We start from the raw sequence: 17,768 nt of genomic DNA on the forward strand, positions 1-17,768 counted from the left end.
AAAATCTTCCCCTCACTTTAATTAAGGAGAGGGGCACAAATTTACTTAGCTTCAAAATTCGGAGAGTAAAACAACAGGGGGTATTGTGTTACATTTTATAGGTTTGCATATGAATTGGGATTTTCAGATATAGTATTTCAGGTAGTGTTGAGTGTAGTTTCCTGTACTTATTTATTGTTATGCAAATCCAAAATACACATTACTGTAATGTGTTTGGCTTGTGTTAGAGCTTTAATGCTACATATGAAGTAATTATACCCGTTACTCGTAGAGTAAAAGGGTATACTAGATTCGTTGAAAAGTATGTAACAGGCAGAAGGAAGCGTTTCCGACCATATAAAGTATATATATTCTTGATCAGGATCAATAGCCGAGTCGATTTGGCCATGTCCGTCTGTCCGTCCGTCTGTCCGTCTGTCCGTCTGTCCGTCTGTCCGTATGAACGTCGAGATCTCAGGAACTACAAAAGCTAGAAAGTTGAGACTAAGCATACAGACTCCAGGGACATAGACGCAGCGCAAGTTTGTCGAATCATGCTGCCACTCCCACTCTAACGCCCACAAACCGCCCAAAACTGCCACGCCCACACTTTTGAAAAATGTTTTAATATTTTTTCATTTCTGTATTGGTGTTGTAAATTTGTATCGATTTGTCAAAAAACTTTTTGCCACGCCCACTCTAACGCCCACAAACCGCCCAAAGCTGCCACGCCCACACTTTTGAAAAATGTTTTAATATTTTTTCATTTCTGTATTGGTGTTGTAAATTTGTATCGATTTGTCAAAAAACTTTTTGCCACGCCCACTCTAACGCCCACAAACCGCCCAAAGCTGCCACGCCCACACTTTTGAAAAATGTTTTAATATTTTTTCATTTCTGTATTGGTGTTGTAAATTTTTATCGATTTGCCAAAAAACTTTTTGCCACGCCCACTCAACGCCCACAAACCGCCAAAAACTGTCAGTGTTGAAGACCTCCTTCGCACTTCCACAAGCTGAGTAACGGGTATCATATAGTCGGGGAACTCGACTATAGCGTTCTCTCTTGTTTTACTTTTGTTTTATAGAACTTAAATTGGCTTTTGCTCCGCATCTTTAATAGGCTGTATAAAAACATCGACACGCCTCATTAGAATCGAGGAAATCCAATGGGAGCAGCTGGCTTGTCCTAAACTGGCCATTAAAATGCACGACACAGAATGATAGGAAAACACTTTCGGCTAATTCGCAGCATCGCAGCAAGTCTCAATTTCTGCTCTCGACATTTTATTAGAAGTATCCATAAGCGTGGGCATAAAATTTAACGCGAATAATAAAAGCAAATTAGCCGCAACAAGCATTTGTATGGAGGTATGAGGTATGGAGTATGGGTGGGAAAATGCCGAAATAAATAAATACATGGCCATAAAGAGCGGCATACAAATGCGATTATGGTATCGACGACAATGTCGACGGGAGAAGGAAAACCAATAATATACCAATAACCTCATTCAAGTTCATGTAAAAAGCCCGAAGGGGCGGGGGGTGGTGGCGGGACACTTGGCACTCGGGGGGTTAATTGGCGTGCGAACCAGATGGGCGAAAATGAAAACGAAAGAGCAAGAGATAAATTACACGTGTTTTTATTAACCCCACAGTGCGGCCATTTCGGTAGCTTGCTATGAATTTATGATAATTATTTAATTGTTGACGCTTACCTCGCAGTTGCAAAACACCAATTATACTATTTTACAAAATAATTCAACTGATACCATTACACCATGGGGTAGATTACAATTATTGTGTGTGCTTTAAGAATATTTAAATAAGTTTCAATGACATTATTCAAATGCGTACATTGCTGTAATGGATAATTATAATTTGTTGTGATTACTCGTCATGAGATGCCATTTCGTGCTTATTTGTGCATATTTGTTTAGGAAAGTTCAAAAACACAATTTTATTGTGATTTGTAAAAATCCCATTGATTGATCCAATAACATTGGCTGTAAATGAATCCTTTGGCTTGAAATGCTCCCCAGGGCCATTTTGACCCCGCCGGCACACGCGAGTGTTAAGGCCAAAAACGAAGACGCCAATGACAATACGCCGCTTGGGCGGCAGGTGAGGAGAGGTAATGGAAGCTGCGCAGCGCTAATGAAATCAGACAACATTAACTGCGCCGCCGGCAGTCGAAGTCGTCCGATGCCGATGATGCCAATCACGCTGTCGCCGCTAAGAGGGCCAGGTAATGTGGGCCAAGACAACAGCTAACAGCCAGCAGCTAACAGGTAACTGGTGAGCTGGTGAAGAAGCTGAAGAACAGGTGAGCAGCTGAGTGAATTAGATGGGCAATTGTTGCTCAAGGTTGTCTGCCAGAGTTATGGCCCTATGGGCGATGGGCGATGGGCGATGGGCGATGGGCGGTGGGTGGTGGGTGGCCTAAACGTTTGATGTGACGGAACTTGAATAAATGTAATTTGCTGCGGTTATTGCCGCTGCGGCAGTCAGGGCCTTCAGGTGAAACTCCTCCTGTTGGAGACAATTCGATTTCGGGCACTGTACTATAGCTTGTGCGCCAGAGAGATTTTCCCGGTGCCCAAAGCCATCAATAAGTTTGACTTCAACAATGTTTGGTAGGTGATTAAATTAATTTTCATAAGCCCGGATGCTTTGTGATTGAAGCCTTGTCAAGTAATTATTCCTGAACGCGGCGGAAAGACAATAAATATTTCGCAAAGTATGTGCGTTTTTCACATTACCTTGTAAGTCATTCGACCATCTATAATTATTCAATTAGGAAGCAAGAGTAGTAACCTTAAATCTAGTCTTTCTGTTTAAAGGCATTTTGAACAAAATGAATAAGTTTTAATAATGTTAAATAGCAATTTTTTTAATATTTTATCTGCGAAGTAAAAACGAACTTTTCGTTGGAAAAGCATGTTTAAATCAAATATATATAGTCAAACTCTTCTAACTCTTTACGGTTTAGGCTGACTTGTAGACATCTTTTTAGTCTATTGGCGAGCACGCATTTGTCATCCTCCTTTAACTTGACGCAATTTTTTTGTGCATTCTGTATATGAGGTATGTGGACCGATCCATTGACAATCACTTTGTGCATCTCAAGTTGACAAAGATTGAAACAGTTGGCTTTACTTCGATCGACATATTTGCCCATCCCAACCTTCGCTGCGCACTGGTGTGCAATTTGCATCTGGTTGTGAATAAAAACATAATACATTTTCCGGATTAATGAAATATTGGTTTTACTTACATCAACAGAATTAACCAATAGTATACCGATGGTCACCAGGAAAGTCACGACAAGGAGCCTGTTCATTTTGGAGACTGACTTTGAAGACTGCAGTCAACTGCATAGCATCCATATTTTATAGGAATTTGCGCACGTTTCATCGAATAAGTAGCCGCAATTATCGACTTTTACGATTCCTAAGGATCGTGACGAAATTTGAATTTGTATAGATTTCCAGCTATTGTAAAACACAGAACGCTATAGTCGAGTTCCCCGACTATCAGATACCCGTTACTCAGCGAACGAGAAAGTTCAACAATCAACTTTTTGACATATCCATAGAAATGGGCCAAAAAATAATAAAATTCAAAAAATATCACAATTTACAAGACTATCAGAAAATTAAAAAATATAGATACATTATCAAAATGTGTGGGCGTGGCAGTTTTTGACGGTTTGTGAGTGTTTGAGTGGGCGTGACAATCTGAGTAAAAAACTTGCCCTGCGTTGACGTCTCTGGAATCTGCATGCTTAGTCTGAACCCTATGACCTTTTACTCTTAGAAGAACAGGTATTAAAAGATATAGAAAAAGGGTAAATAATTTAAACAACAAAATCTGATGAAAAATACTAATCAATTTGTTGAGACATATAAATATTTGATCGATTTAGCTCAAGATATTGAAACAAAATGAATAAGTTAAACGTTTTTAATATTTTATTTATGAAGTGAATACAACCTTCTCATTTAACCATTTTTTAGTGCATAATGCATGGATGAACCGTAAAAATTCATCACCTTCTAAGTTTTTCCTTAGTCGGTTTTTACGAATACTAAGGATTTTTAATGCTGTCCCAATTATTTGTCTTTACGAGTCTCCCTACACAAAAATAATTTCGTAATCAATTTTTTATTAATTTTGAGTTGTATAACAGGCTATAACAATAAAAAGTTCAAATTATAAACTTATCGAAAAATTTTACCCAGAAAGTAACATCTAAATTTTTTGGAAAGCACTCTTGTATTCCTTGGCCGAATTCGCATACGTCTCTGCCCTTTGAATAGGGACATAACCCAAAGTCGATATTTGAGGTAAACCTATATTTGAAACGTTTCTCAAAATACTATATAAACAAAATGCAACGCAAGGGTGTGCATAATGCATTTGAAGAGGGACTATCTTTTCGTTAACACAATTAATTGCATCGTCTTCCTGTTGAACATTGGCATATTTTCATTATATTGAAATTCAAACTTTTCTGTTACTTACTTCAGCAGAATAAACCGATAACGGACCCATGGTCAGCATGATAGCCACGACATAAAGCCTGTTCATTTTGGAGACTGTCTTTCAAGACTGCAGTAAACTGCTTATCAGCCACATTTTATAAGAATTAGCGCATGTCTCATAGAATAAGTAGCCACATTTATAGATTTTTACGATTCCCAAGGTTCGTGACTAAATTTTAATGTGTAAAGATTTGAAGTTACTGTGAAGCACCATTAATGATCAAGAGAAAACATTAGATTAAGGTAATAAATTAGTTATTATAATTTTTATTATAAAATGAAATATAGATAGGCAAACTCTTCCATCTCTTTAAGGCTTAGGCTGACTTGTAGACATCTTTTTAGTCTATTTGCGAGGACGCATTTGTCATCCTCCTTTAACTTGACGCAATTTTTTTGTGCATTCTGTATATGAGGTATGTGGACAGATCCATTGACAATCACTTTGTACATCTCAAGTTGACAAAGATTGAAACAGTTGACTTTACTTGGAATGATATATTCGGTCATCCCAACCTTCATTGCGTACTGGATTGCAATCCGCCTCTGGTTCTGAATATAAACATAATTCAATTTCCGGATTAATGCAATATTATTACTTACATCAACAGAATTAACCAATAGTGGACCGTAGGTCACCAAGAAAGCCTGTTCATTTTGGAGACTGAATTTTAAGACTGAATTCAACTGCATAGCATCCATCTTCTATAGAAATTTGCGCACGTCTCATCGAATGAGTAGCCGCAATTTTTGACTTTTACGATTCCTAAGGATCGTGACGAAATTTTAATTTGTATAGATTTCCAGCTATTGTAAATCACAGAACGCTATAGTCGAGTTCCCCGACTATCAGATACCCGTTACTCAGCGAACGAGAAAGTTCAACAATCAACTTCTTGACATATCCATAGAAATGGGCCAAAAAATAATAAAATTCAAAAAATATCGAAATTTACAAGACTAACAGAAAATTAAAAAATATCGATACATTATCAAAATGTGTGGGCGTGGCAGTTTTCGACGGTTTGTGAGTGTTTAATTGGGCGTGGCAATCTGAGCAAAAAACATGCCCTTCTTCTCATTAAACAATTTTTTTAATTCATAATGCATGGATGAACTGTAAAAATGTATAACCTTCTAAGTTTTCCCTTAGGCGATTTTTACGAATACTAAGGATTTTTAATGTTGTCCAAATTATTGATCTTTACGAGCCTCTCTACACAAAAACTGGCTATAACAATAAAAAATTCAAATATGTATAAATTCAATCCATTCAAATATCCTAATTTGGAATTTTATTACGCTTATGGAAAAATTTTACCCAGAAATTTACATCTAAATTTTTTGGAAAGCACTCTTGTATTCCTTGGGCGAACTCGCATACATCTGTGCCCTTTGAATAGGGACATAACCCAAAGTCCGATATTTGAGGTAAACCTATATTTGAAACGTTTCTCAAAATATTATATAAACAAAATGCAACGCAAGGGTGTGCATAATCTTTTTGAAGAGGGACTATCTTTTCGTTAACACAATTAATTGCATCGTCTTCCTGTTGAACATTGGCATATTTTCATTATATTGAAATTCAAACTTTTCTGTTACTTACTTCAGCAGAATAAACCGATAACGGACCCATGGTCAGCATGATAGCCACGACATAAAGCCTGTTCATTTTGGAGACTGTCTTTCAAGACTGCAGTCAACTGCATATCAGGCACATTTTATAAGAATTAGCGCATGTCTCATAGAATAAGTAGCCGCATTTATAGAGTTTTACGATTCCCAAGGTTCGTGACTAATTTTTAATGTGTATAGATCTCAAGTTATTGTGAAGCACCATTTACACCTTATATTGATCAAGAGAAAACATTAGATTAACGTAATAAATTAGTTATTATAATGTTTAATAACAAGTTTTTGATACTTATACCTTATACTTATTATTTAACAGGCAGAACCATATAAAGTAGTCAGGATCAAGAGCGGAGTCGGACTCGCAAACTCTGTCCTGATGAAGAATATATATACTTTATATGGTCGGAAACGCCTATTTCTACCTGTTACATACTTTTCAACAAATCAAGTATATAAATTATATATAAAATAATGTAAAAATAATATTCAAATTTAAAGATATCCCCTATAATACTCGTAACTTTGAACTACGCGCTTTGGTTCAACCAAATTTACAACTCAGTAGCTTACATACTTTTCTAATGAATTCCCAAGTTTTAAATATGACTTTGCCAAGAGCCTTGAAGAGAAATGGAATAGAATAAATCTCCGACATTTTCACACTGACCAAGCTAAAAATACGCCAGCAACATGGTGGGGAAAAAAACTTTTCAATTAGTTATGCTCACAACTTCATAATGGCAGTGCCAAAACAAGCAAACTGAATTTGCGAAACCGAATTCGCAAACATGCCAATAAGTAGTTCCGCAAACAAAAAGCCACCCAGCTGAAATAAAACAACATTTGACAGCCATTTAATTTGCTTTGGTCCCTGCAGGCCAGGACATTAAAAACCCCAAAACAAACACCGCCGGCCAAATGGCAAATAAGTCAGCTAAAAAATGTGACAACATCGAATGCGAGTGCCGATGCTGCCGTATTAGTTTTACCAGCCCGCCCATAGTAAACCCATAGATAAACGCGAATAAAATGCAACCACCCAGCAGTCAGTTCGGTTTTCGACTGTTTTATTTATTTGGTTAATTATGGCCGCTAGGTGCGGCTGTGCCGCCTGCGGCCTCGGGGCAAATAATAAAATCAAGCAAATAACACAATTACATCTCTGCACGCAAAGCTAAATAAAATTACGCGCTCGCAAAGTGGGAGCAACAGATAGCAACAGGCCGCCAGGGCGGAGTGGGCCCAGATGCAGATACAGCTGCAGAGACAGACACATACACAGATACAGATAGAGGCAGAGATACAGATACAGATACAACTACAACTAGAGACACGGATACAACGACAGTTGGCAAAAATAATAAGCGCGTAATTATGCGAATTAGGCGACAGGCAACAGCCGCATTAAATAAAGTCTAGCATACGCTCGGGGGCCACTAGCTAAACTGGTATTCTCACAAACACTTTAATTCGCTTTGTTGCAGTTGCCAAATGCCGTATGCCAAATGGCGAACTTGGGGAATACACGCTCTGCAAATTATGCTTTAAATTGGGCGAAGCCACACCTACTACATTTAACTATTAGGCAGTTCTGTTAAAGTTCGGTTTGGTTTGTTGCTCATTCATGTTGATAATAAACAAGTAAGTCAATATATGTATATCTTTTTATTTAACCTTTGGAATCATAAGTTCCTCATCCTAATTCCTAGCACATAGGGACTTACCAAGCAGACTCGCCATAAGCAATATGTATTATTTCCAAAAAGGCTGAAACCTTTCGATTGCAAGCGTATTTCCTCAACGACCTTAAGTCCACCTGTGCTGGCCTTTTTATTTACCTCATTTTTGGTAATTAGTGTACATATTTACACATAAACAGCTCGAGAGTCCACTGCATGGCTGTGGCAGCTCCTTTTTACACCTCCTGGCTACTAATATACACATAAGTGTGTCTGAACACGTGGCCAGTGCGACGTGAACAACTGCCATGCACTGTTCACACACACATATCCACACTGAAACTCTCAACAACATTTCAGTATTTCAGCATTTCAGGATGCAAGGACTCGAGGCGTCGAGGAGTGGAGGATTCCAGGAATCCAAGGAGCAGAAGGAGCTGGGAGCCAGGCTACAACTGTAGGCAACTAAGGCGCATAAGCGTCGTCATCTAATAAAAATTTAAAGCCATTATTGCAACTTGCCAGCGTCCTCGGGCTGCGCCGCACAAGCTGAAGAAAGTCGGAGAAAAGCTGGAAAGTAACCCTTCGCACCTACCCTCCCCCCGGCTGACCCCTCCCCGATGCCCCCCTCAATTCCCGTTGGAGCATTAAAACAAATTCCCAAGTATATTGTTTGAACAAGTCTCGTAGAAAACGTCAAATGTTAAATTGCCAATTTTTTGCCTTCTTCCCTGGCTTTCTTTCTTTTCTTTTTTTGGCCCTGTGTTTTGGGGATGAGTGTGGATGTGGAATTTTCTAGCAGCCGTTGCCATTTCACTTTATTTGCAACAAATTCTAAGTTGCATTTACAATAGGCAGACGAGAGCCGCTCTAAGATGGCGCTGAATGCAACAAAATGTTTTCGGGCTTTGCCCGGTGAAGGTGGGGGGATATGAGGGGGGTTTTAGCCATGCATAAATTGTGTAACTGCTTTCGGCCCTTCCTTTGTTGGCCATCCAGAGCTTAACGGTTTACTACTTCTGGGCTTACATTTTATTTCATTTTATTTTATTTTATTCTATTCCAATTCATTTTCATTCTCCGTCGTCTTGTGTCCTGCACGTGCAACATTTATGACGTTTGGCCAGAGAATGTATCCATATCTTTCACAAAAGTCTTTTTTATGATGAAAATTAATATTGCACATATTAAATTTGCCAAGTAAATGCAATGGAATAAAATGTTACTTGGTAAGTCCCCATTCAAGATGTCAGTGCGTCAAAGGCAAAGTGAAAGCTGATTGCTTGCATAAGGGGGGATGAACAGGAATATTACTTTTCCCTTCCATTGATTTTAGACAGACGGATGAAAATACAAACTATGAATACGAGATGCATTCGTCAGATAAATACCTTTATTTGGCCACTGATCAATGCTGGCAAGCATGGAGCTTAAATAACCTTGTGAGGTTTTTAGTTAATTACATTTTTTACTTACTGTTTTCTATAATATTAACTACAATTGCTATTGAAAGCCAATCAGAAATCATGTAATTTTCATAGTCATTTTATTGGGGTAGCAGCTTATACTCACAAACAAGTAGATTTTCTCAAATATTTGCTCCTGATAAGTGCCCACTTTTCGCAAAACTTTTACCATCGATACACAGGCAACCTGTGTGATTTTCTGTTTAAGGATTGCCATTCGGCTCTTAGTTGTTGTGCATACACTTTTCAGTTTGCGCTCGCATCTATCAAGGATCTCTGTGGTCTGACATCAGGGACAGCCAAGTCGCGAAACCACTTGAAAATCCGCAAAAAAAACGGGGGAGAAACGAGGACATCATGGTTAGGAGATACCAGGACACCTTATCAGTGACTGCGGCGTGATTTGCATTTGCATTTCGCTGCTGTTGTTGTGGCTGCTGCTCCTGGCGAGGACATTCTCCTTGTTGTTGTTTTTCTCTGGTTCCTCCTGCTTCCCTGCTTCTCTGTTTTCCTGTTTGCGTGTTTTCCTGTTTGGGGTTATGTAGGCGCACACGTTGCCGAAATGCGGATTAAAAGGGATTAAGCATACGCAGTGTGTACATACGTAGTATACGCCGTGTAGGCGGTTTCGTAGTCAGTTCGCGGAGTCAGCGGGCGGCTGGCAACACATGTTTAAATTATGCTCAAAATTTGTTTAAAGCCAAACTGGGCGAGGTGTTATGCGTTAGTGGGGGGATGGGGTTGGGGGTATTGTGTTCCTTGCACGGGTTTTGGCGTAACTGATAAGCGAGCTAAGTCGTGGCGAGTTTTTGGCGGGTATGAGGGGTTTGGGTGTTTGGAGGTCACATAGGTAAGCCTGGATAAGGTGGGTATAATACCCTCGGTCTTGACTTAAATCGATGCTAATTTTCGGTTTAATTCAATGGTTTTGTTTACATGTGTTGAAACAACACCAGCACCAACACAACTCACCCGCCCGTGTGTGTGTGTGTGTAATGACATTTTGGCTTTTTGTTGCCATGCCTGTGTAAATAATGCCTTTATTATTTTGCTTGATATCCACTCGCAGCAGATAAAAATGGCAGGGCAGCGAAACCACAACAAGCAGCAGGTGTTAAAAATTTCACAATATGATTATCTACTTTTTTTCGTGTTTTATTTTTGCGCTTTGCATTATTTTTTTTTCCATCATTTTTTCGTCCTGTTGTTCCTGTCTGGCGGTGTGAATTTTTGATGAAATTATGCGTGTACCGAGTTAGGCGTAGCGTAAATAATGCGCACTTATCAGGGGCAAACATTGGCACAGGTATTTGAGCCACACACATTAGCGGAGAGCTGTTGGTTCGGAATTGAAGTGCATTTGAGTATCTTTGGGTATCGGATTTGGGTTCACCGTGCACGGAGCTGGAAAATGCTTCTTGCGCAGGAGGAACCTGATTTCATTTAATCCTCTGCGACTTTTGGGGCTTTAAGCTAATGAAATATTTAAACCCATTTTCTTGCAAAACATTTTGCATGGCAATCGGTTCAATAATTTATTATAAATCACTTGTATATCCTGTTATATGTTTACTATTCAATACAAATTATTTATATACTATTGCTAAGTTGAAACAGACGTCAAAGCTGGCAAACCACTTTGGCTTCTTATAAGTGGCAGTCTTAATAATGAGCAGATTGCTCAGTTAATACTTACCCACAATTCAGTCTCTAGTGATATTATCCTAACTCCAATCATATACCTCTAATGAGTTTAAAATGCTAGATTATTCTGTATTCAAACATATAGGTTGGATGGGTTGGTTTCTTATATAGGTTGCTTTGTTATGCTAATCAAGTCTAATTAGTTTACCGTGCATAAACATAATTGGGAGCTCAGTTAATCGATGGACTTACACCAACTCGAGCTTGAGTTACTTTTCTTGGGAAGTCAGGGCCGAAATTGCCTGCCATCTATCTGTACGAAATTCATTGAGGTATAATAACAAAGTCAATGAACACCTTGATGACAGTTAACAGAAACCGTTGAATGGCCAAAAGGAAAATGGCAACACGCACACACGCACGTAAGCACAAAATGGTAGAAAAGAAAAGGCAGAAAGATGGCGCAAATTACAGACAAGCTTATTACGCAAAATTTCGCTTAATTAGCAAGCAAAAGGGAGCCGAACAAAAGCAGACGGGGAAATGGAAAAGCGGAAAAGCGGGAAAGCGGGAAAGTAGGCAACAGTTGCCCCATGACCAGAACAGAGGAGAGCAGATGAGAACAGACGAGAAAAGTGAAAAGAGACAAAGGCTTCGGGGGAAAAACTACTTGTATACCACCCTGCACATGGTGGCAGACTTATGGCACCTTTTCCACGGCAAAGCATAATATATGAACTGACCTTAACAACTTGCACAGCGGCACTAGCAACAACAACAGCAGTAGCAGCAACAAGAACAACCGTCAAGAAGGAAGAAGCAACATGTTAGCCGGGTCAAAACGGCGGAGGGTGTGTGGTGTGGGTTCACGGGGAGGGGGTGAAATTTACTCGGGCAACAGAATATTAAATGCCGCGTGGGAATTCTCGCCGTTTATGGTTGCAGCTGAAATGGGCCAGCTAGGCGGAAAGAGATGGCACGAACGGATGACAGAGAGAGAGAGATAGATAGAGAGAGAGATGGTGGGATAGCGACGAGCACGGCCAGTTACGCTTCAGTAATTTCACTTAAGTCATTATGAGCCATTAATAAAGCCAGGCTGTGCACTAGTTGAGCCGCCACATTATTCAGACTGTATCTATACGCCACATCCCAGGCCCGTTTTCTGTCCTTGGCCAGCTCGTTTCACACATCGAAAGTCGAGAGAATCGTAATCATAATCCGACCTCTTGAATATGATAATCGCCCTATGCGGTTTTCTATATTAAACACTCATCATCAGGTTGTTTACTCTCTTATCCAGTTTAACCAAATCAACCATATATTATCCCATACCGTCGTTGTAATAAATTCAATTTACTGCACTTTCATAAATGGCTTATAAGAGCTGGCGCTTTTTATTAAACAAGTGCATAAACCATAACCATCTCTGATTGCTCGAAACATGAGGTAGTTATTTGCCCTTGATATATTTCACTGGCACCTCGATGGCGTAGTACTTTTATTATTCAGATGCACAGGCAAACAAACATATTTGTTGATTCTTTTCCAACTTGTTTGCTATTTTTTTTTCACCGATGTCGAGGAGGGGCTGTTGCTGTTGCTTTGGCTTCAATTTTTCAGAAACGATTTCTGTTTTCGCATTGAAGTGCATTTTATTGCGATTCATCAGCTGCAAAAGCAAAACTCGAGTGCATTGCGATTTGTGTTGTTCGAGATGTGCGAGGTATTTAATTAATTTGAAAATAAAATCCAGCAGGCAGAAATATTCGACCATAAGAGTGCATGTCAATTTCTGTTGGGGTAACGCCCATCGAAATTTGAATTTCCAAAGTGCAGAACTCTGTTCGACTTTAAATGTTTAACTTGTTGTTGATGACATGTTAACATTTTGTCCAAGTGGCAAAACTTAATTCGAATTCAATTAAATTTACCCAAAACTTACTGTTTTATAGATTGGCATTGAATATTATTTCTCGACGCCAATCTTAACTGGATTATGAGCTGTTTGAATGTGTTTTCGCACTGCCCCATAACTTTTGATACCCACTCTAAGTAATCCGGAATCTCGGTCAATTCATTTCCTATTACTCAAATATTTCAGGCGGCGTAAACTTTTTCTAATTCATCTCATTGCTGGCACTTTCACTTAAGTCGAAAACTTCTAGGATATATAATTTTGTTTTTGCTGGCTGTTGGCTGTTCAATGAAGTTTGCGCCTCACACCCGCAGCTCTTGAAATACTTTTACTTTCATAACCAAAAGCCCAACACTCGAGACAACAACAAACACTTCGACAAAGTTTGAAGCCCACCCTCAAATATTATCTTAAAGTCCAACTTATACGACTCTGCTAACTCCAGCTCGTATACAAAACTCTGATACAGCTCTTATACGCGCTACCTCTTCTACAACGCAGTGTAGAATACAGAGCTTATACAGCTCTTATATGTATGCGTGTATAATATACGTGGTGGCGCCACTGAAGTGCACTCTTCGAAATCACATTCAGCCATATAGCATAGCGTATACGAAGATATCCTTATAAGAGCGCTCCTGCAGAATTAGCAGAGTCACAAACCTCTCTGGCGCCGAAGCAGTGAAAGCTGTGAGAGAAAGGACGACTATTTCACGAATGATTGGGAAAAACGATGTCGGGTTGGTCTAAAAGATACGAGTGCGGGCTGCGAAAATCCAAATGGTTTTAGATACCAGGCATGTACATAGGAAAATTGTAAAATAAATATAGAAGAGTCGCTGCAGCTGGTAACTTGTTTAGCTTGATTAAACAAGGTTGAATTTTTGAATAATATTTCGAATATTTAAAATAATAAAAATATAAGACCTGTTTTACTTATAAATCATATGTTGTATCTTATATGTCTGCCCTAGTGGTGACATGAACCTGTTACTATGTTTATTCCCCAAGTAAAGCTGTATAAGTTCGATGCCAACGTTTTGAAGTGGCTTCCAATGTTCGAGTTCGCTTCAATCTCTTGTGAGCCGCGCTTGGACCTGTCAGCTACAAGATACAGATACTTTGCGTTTAGTCTTGGTCGGTCTGCGCGTGGTCTCTGTTGACAAACATTGGTGTGGCTCCCCAGTAGCGAGTTCATAGTTCAAAGTTATTGCGCCGAAACATACGAAAATACTACGAAAATATTACGAGCAACTGAATAAATAAATAAATACTTGATGGATATTTATTAAGGCGCAGACAGTTCGCATATACTGCCAGTGAGAAATAAGTGCTTGGAAAATATGTTCTGCAAAATGCCTTGCAAAGTGCGGCCAAGCCTAGAATTGGCTGGTGCTTGTTACTAACCCAAAAAGATACAAAACATAACAATCTGTAAACAAGTTAAAGTGAGTGAGTGAGTGAGTGTGTCGCAAGCGAACAACAAATTCCAGCAATCGAGCAACCTACAAGATGCAGTTTTGGATAACTCTGACATTTGCCGTGCTCTTGGGTGAGTTATCGTCGAAAAGTAAAAATTGAAAACATATAAGCCGCCGCATCCGCCGCATCCGTCGCATCCGAATACGAATCCAAATCCAAAACCAAATCCGAATGTAGCTCATAGATGACCGCTTGCAAAATGTCTGCGGCAAAAGTTCATGACATTTTGCGCCCGGGCCAACAAACACAAGCACACAGAAGGAAGATGAGTCTCTTGGAGCCGGGGACTCCAGTGGCAGTCGTATCTTTTCATATGAAATGTGGTGTGGGATTTGGCGGGGGTATAGCAGTATGGCTTTATGTTTAGATACTCCTTTGTCTGCTCGCTGGCAGCTTGGTTTTTGCCAGCGATTTTTAGTTTGTTTGCCGTTGACATTTAAACACTTGTTTTTTCGCTTACCCAGTCTACGGCAACGACGGCGGTTGCTGCTGCTGCTGCTGTTGCGGTTTTTGCCTCACAACAAATAGATGTAGAGAATAATTTTCTTGCCACAGCCAAGTGTTGCTTTAACACACGGGTCGCCCACCAAACTCCACAAACCCTCCTCTTGGCCATCCAGCCATATAGCCACCCAGTTAGCCAGCTACCAAGCTAGCAAGCTTTTACATGCAAAAAGTTTTTCGTATAAATTTTTTCACAGTTTCAGTTATTTTCCTCAACAATTTCTGCAGCCTCAACTTTTATTTTTTCCGCCTGCTTCGGCTGCTGTTTATTTGATTTATGCGACATAATTCAGGCGAACTTTGTGGCACACATAATTTAATTTTTGCCATCACTTCGTGGTGGTGGGAAGGAAGTTGCAGAATGGAAAGGTGAGGAGACCAAACCGGACCGGCACTTTAACTGACAAACATTGTTTCCTTCGCTTTTTAATTATTTTTACCTCCACTTCTGTGATGACAAAGTTGGCGCTTTTGTCTCGCATAGTTTGAGTTTTATTGTTGGTATTTGTTCATCTGTTAATTGAATACTATTTGCATTTCAAATTTGTATGAAGTTAAAAGTTACCATTTCAAATTCGTGCACAAGTCGAGTGCTAATTGCGGAGTGTTAAGAGTCTATGATGCATTCAACGGTTGTATCTATCAACTGCCTGCATCTGTATCTGTATCTATTTGTAATTATATCAACCCGATTCATCTGTTTGCTTTTTTTAATGCTACATGACGAATTTATTAGTGTGCATTCAAAATTCTTCATTAGCGTATTGTGAGTTTGGGAAGGAGAAAAAACAGCGGCGCTAAGACAAAGAATAAATTATTGTTTTATGAAGCGAGATTTATTATTGTATGCTACCAAAGATATGTTTTCATTCTTTGGCGGTATATTAACTTTACATAGGATAGCAATAGATCGTCGATTGTCGCAATTAAGTAAGCATACCTACACATGCTGTTCATTAGTTCATTGCTATACGAAAATTTGCATTTTCAGGTAAATTGCTTTTCAATCGATTTTATTCCTCTCATGTATGCAGTAAAAAGAAAAAAAATCGTTTGAATTATTTACCAACTCGAAGCTTAACAAAGTTAAAGTTGGTCCTTAAAAATATGCTCCACTTATATTAATAAGAGAGCCAAGGATGCAACCTGTTAGTTTAAGGTACTGATTGGAATCTTTACTTTGCAGGCACGTTACATACTTTTTAGATTTTGCAATGAATTCAGAATTTTCACCGCTCGAATAGTTGAAAAGCAATCAATGCTAACCAGCTTAGAGAAAAGCGTTACTTAGAGTAGACTATTTAATCGAAAGATCCAGCATTACTACCTTGGATATTCCAATGCAGCAGGACCAATTTATTATTGAGCATTAAAAATGTTTGATTATTTGTGAGTTGTGAAGTGGCGGTGTGAGGATAGTAAGCGATGGTTAGAAAGCGACCACAAAGCTTATGAAAAGTGTTCATGACTAAGCGATAAGTGACATTATTATATAAAATGGTGTTCCTTCAATTGTGCGTGACAACACTTACTAACGATTTAAGATGCTTAAATGGCCATAATTCTGCGAAACATAATCAAATAGTCTGCTAAATGAAGTAAAACTTTGCAGAACTGAGGCACTTACCACTGACATTACAAAACAAAAAGGTCCCTGACAGGCTGGCAATATCATTGCAAGGAGCCAACTTCCTTGTGGCATTACTAGCACCTGCCCCTTGATGAGCTCGCTTATACAGAAAATGCAGGATACAAGGTTTTGCACGCGTCGCAAATGAATACAGACCAAGCTGCAAAAGGCAAAAGAGCGCCAAGAAACCGCTGGCGCAAAGGCCAAAAAAAATAATAAAATAATAAAAAAAGGGAAGCGAAGTTGGCAAGCTGCTAAAAGACGAAACACACCTGCCCGGGCACACTCCAAAAATTTTCATTCACCAACCTACGAAATTAGTTCCATGCCCGCACATATCCACACGGTTTTTTCCCTCGTTTCTTTTTGCGGCACAGCTGGAAAATTGAGGATGTGGTTTGAGGCGCCAGGGGAGAGTGCGGAATTCACACAAATCTCTTTTACCCACATTGGGCTCGTAGTCGCAGAGATATACAGAGATATACGTCCATATGTACTGCCAGCTTTATAATCCGCAGACGATTTACATAGGCAAATTGAATTAAGGCTGCAAAACCTCGGCAAACAGTGTGGACTTAAAACCCGATTTGGCTTAATGCCGCAGCTAAAATGTGTTAGCACACAACTTTTCAGCATAAATCCTTCACCGGCATACTGAATTGTAGTGCATTGAACTTACTTGGGCTTAAGCCCAAGCTAATCGCTTGCCCAACTACTGCCACTCGGCCAGCCAGCACACATAGAGTGAGGCACTTGCTCTGATTAAAAGCGGCAAAAAAGCACGCAGAAAGGAGTTAAAAAATGAGTGCAAATTATATGACGAACGGGTTATGGGTTGGCTTGCGTACGAGCACTATAAGCCATAAAGAGCAAATGATGTTGGTACTAGCCTACATAAGGCAGCTCTTCAAGTTGCTAACTGACCGCATTTGGCTCTGCTTCCAGACAGAAACGAGCAGAACAGAACGAGCCGGAGAGCCAATGTGATGTATGTGCTCCATTTGGACGGATTCCAAGCTATCCTCAAGCCCAAGTGCTCACCTTATTACGGGGGGCTTGCCCTTTCATATTTTTCGGCCCATGAATGGGTTGCCTAAGATCTAGTTGATAAGCTTAAATGCTAAGCTTAAAATATTTTGAAAATTCCGCTTCATAATTAATTCTTTTTTTTTTTAGTTTTTACTACTTTCCTTCAATATATATATTTCCCCATACAGCCTTGGTTGCAGCTATAAAAAGGGTTACATTTTTGCCACCTCACCTTCGTAGCTTTTTCCCAAGA

General features: G+C 39.4%; 2 protein-coding genes across 4 annotated transcripts in view; one reads left to right on the forward strand and one right to left on the reverse strand.

The window, feature by feature from the left end:
• Positions 1-2,824: 2,824 nt before the first annotated feature.
• Positions 2,825-5,242, reverse strand: LOC26536040. Of its 2 annotated transcripts, none has more exons than XM_043206938.1 (2): positions 5,129-5,242; positions 2,825-3,195 (listed from the first exon to the last, which is right to left on the reverse strand). In XM_043206938.1, exons 1-2 carry the CDS (start codon positions 5,225-5,227, stop codon positions 2,923-2,925), a joined length of 372 nt encoding a protein of 123 aa, XP_043062873.1. In that variant the 5' UTR covers positions 5,228-5,242; the 3' UTR covers positions 2,825-2,922. The 2 variants fall into 2 exon arrangements, with proteins under 2 accessions (XP_043062873.1, XP_015052950.1); XM_015197464.2 differs by lacking the exon at positions 5,129-5,242 and adding an exon at positions 3,256-3,406.
• Positions 5,243-14,034: 8,792 nt separating this feature from the next.
• LOC6530477 (nephrin) overlaps positions 14,035-17,768 on the forward strand; it is a 41,125-nt gene continuing 37,391 nt past the window's right edge. For both annotated transcript variants that reach the window (XM_002091356.3, XM_015197194.2), the window contains exon 1: positions 14,035-14,422. In XM_002091356.3, the coding sequence (XP_002091392.1) occupies positions 14,383-14,422 (40 nt within the window). In that variant the 5' untranslated portion in view covers positions 14,035-14,382. The remainder of the gene's footprint in view (positions 14,423-17,768) is intronic.

This window comes from Drosophila yakuba, chromosome 2R (assembly GCF_016746365.2).
Source record: "Drosophila yakuba strain Tai18E2 chromosome 2R, Prin_Dyak_Tai18E2_2.1, whole genome shotgun sequence".
NCBI lineage: Eukaryota > Metazoa > Arthropoda > Insecta > Diptera > Drosophilidae > Drosophila > Drosophila yakuba.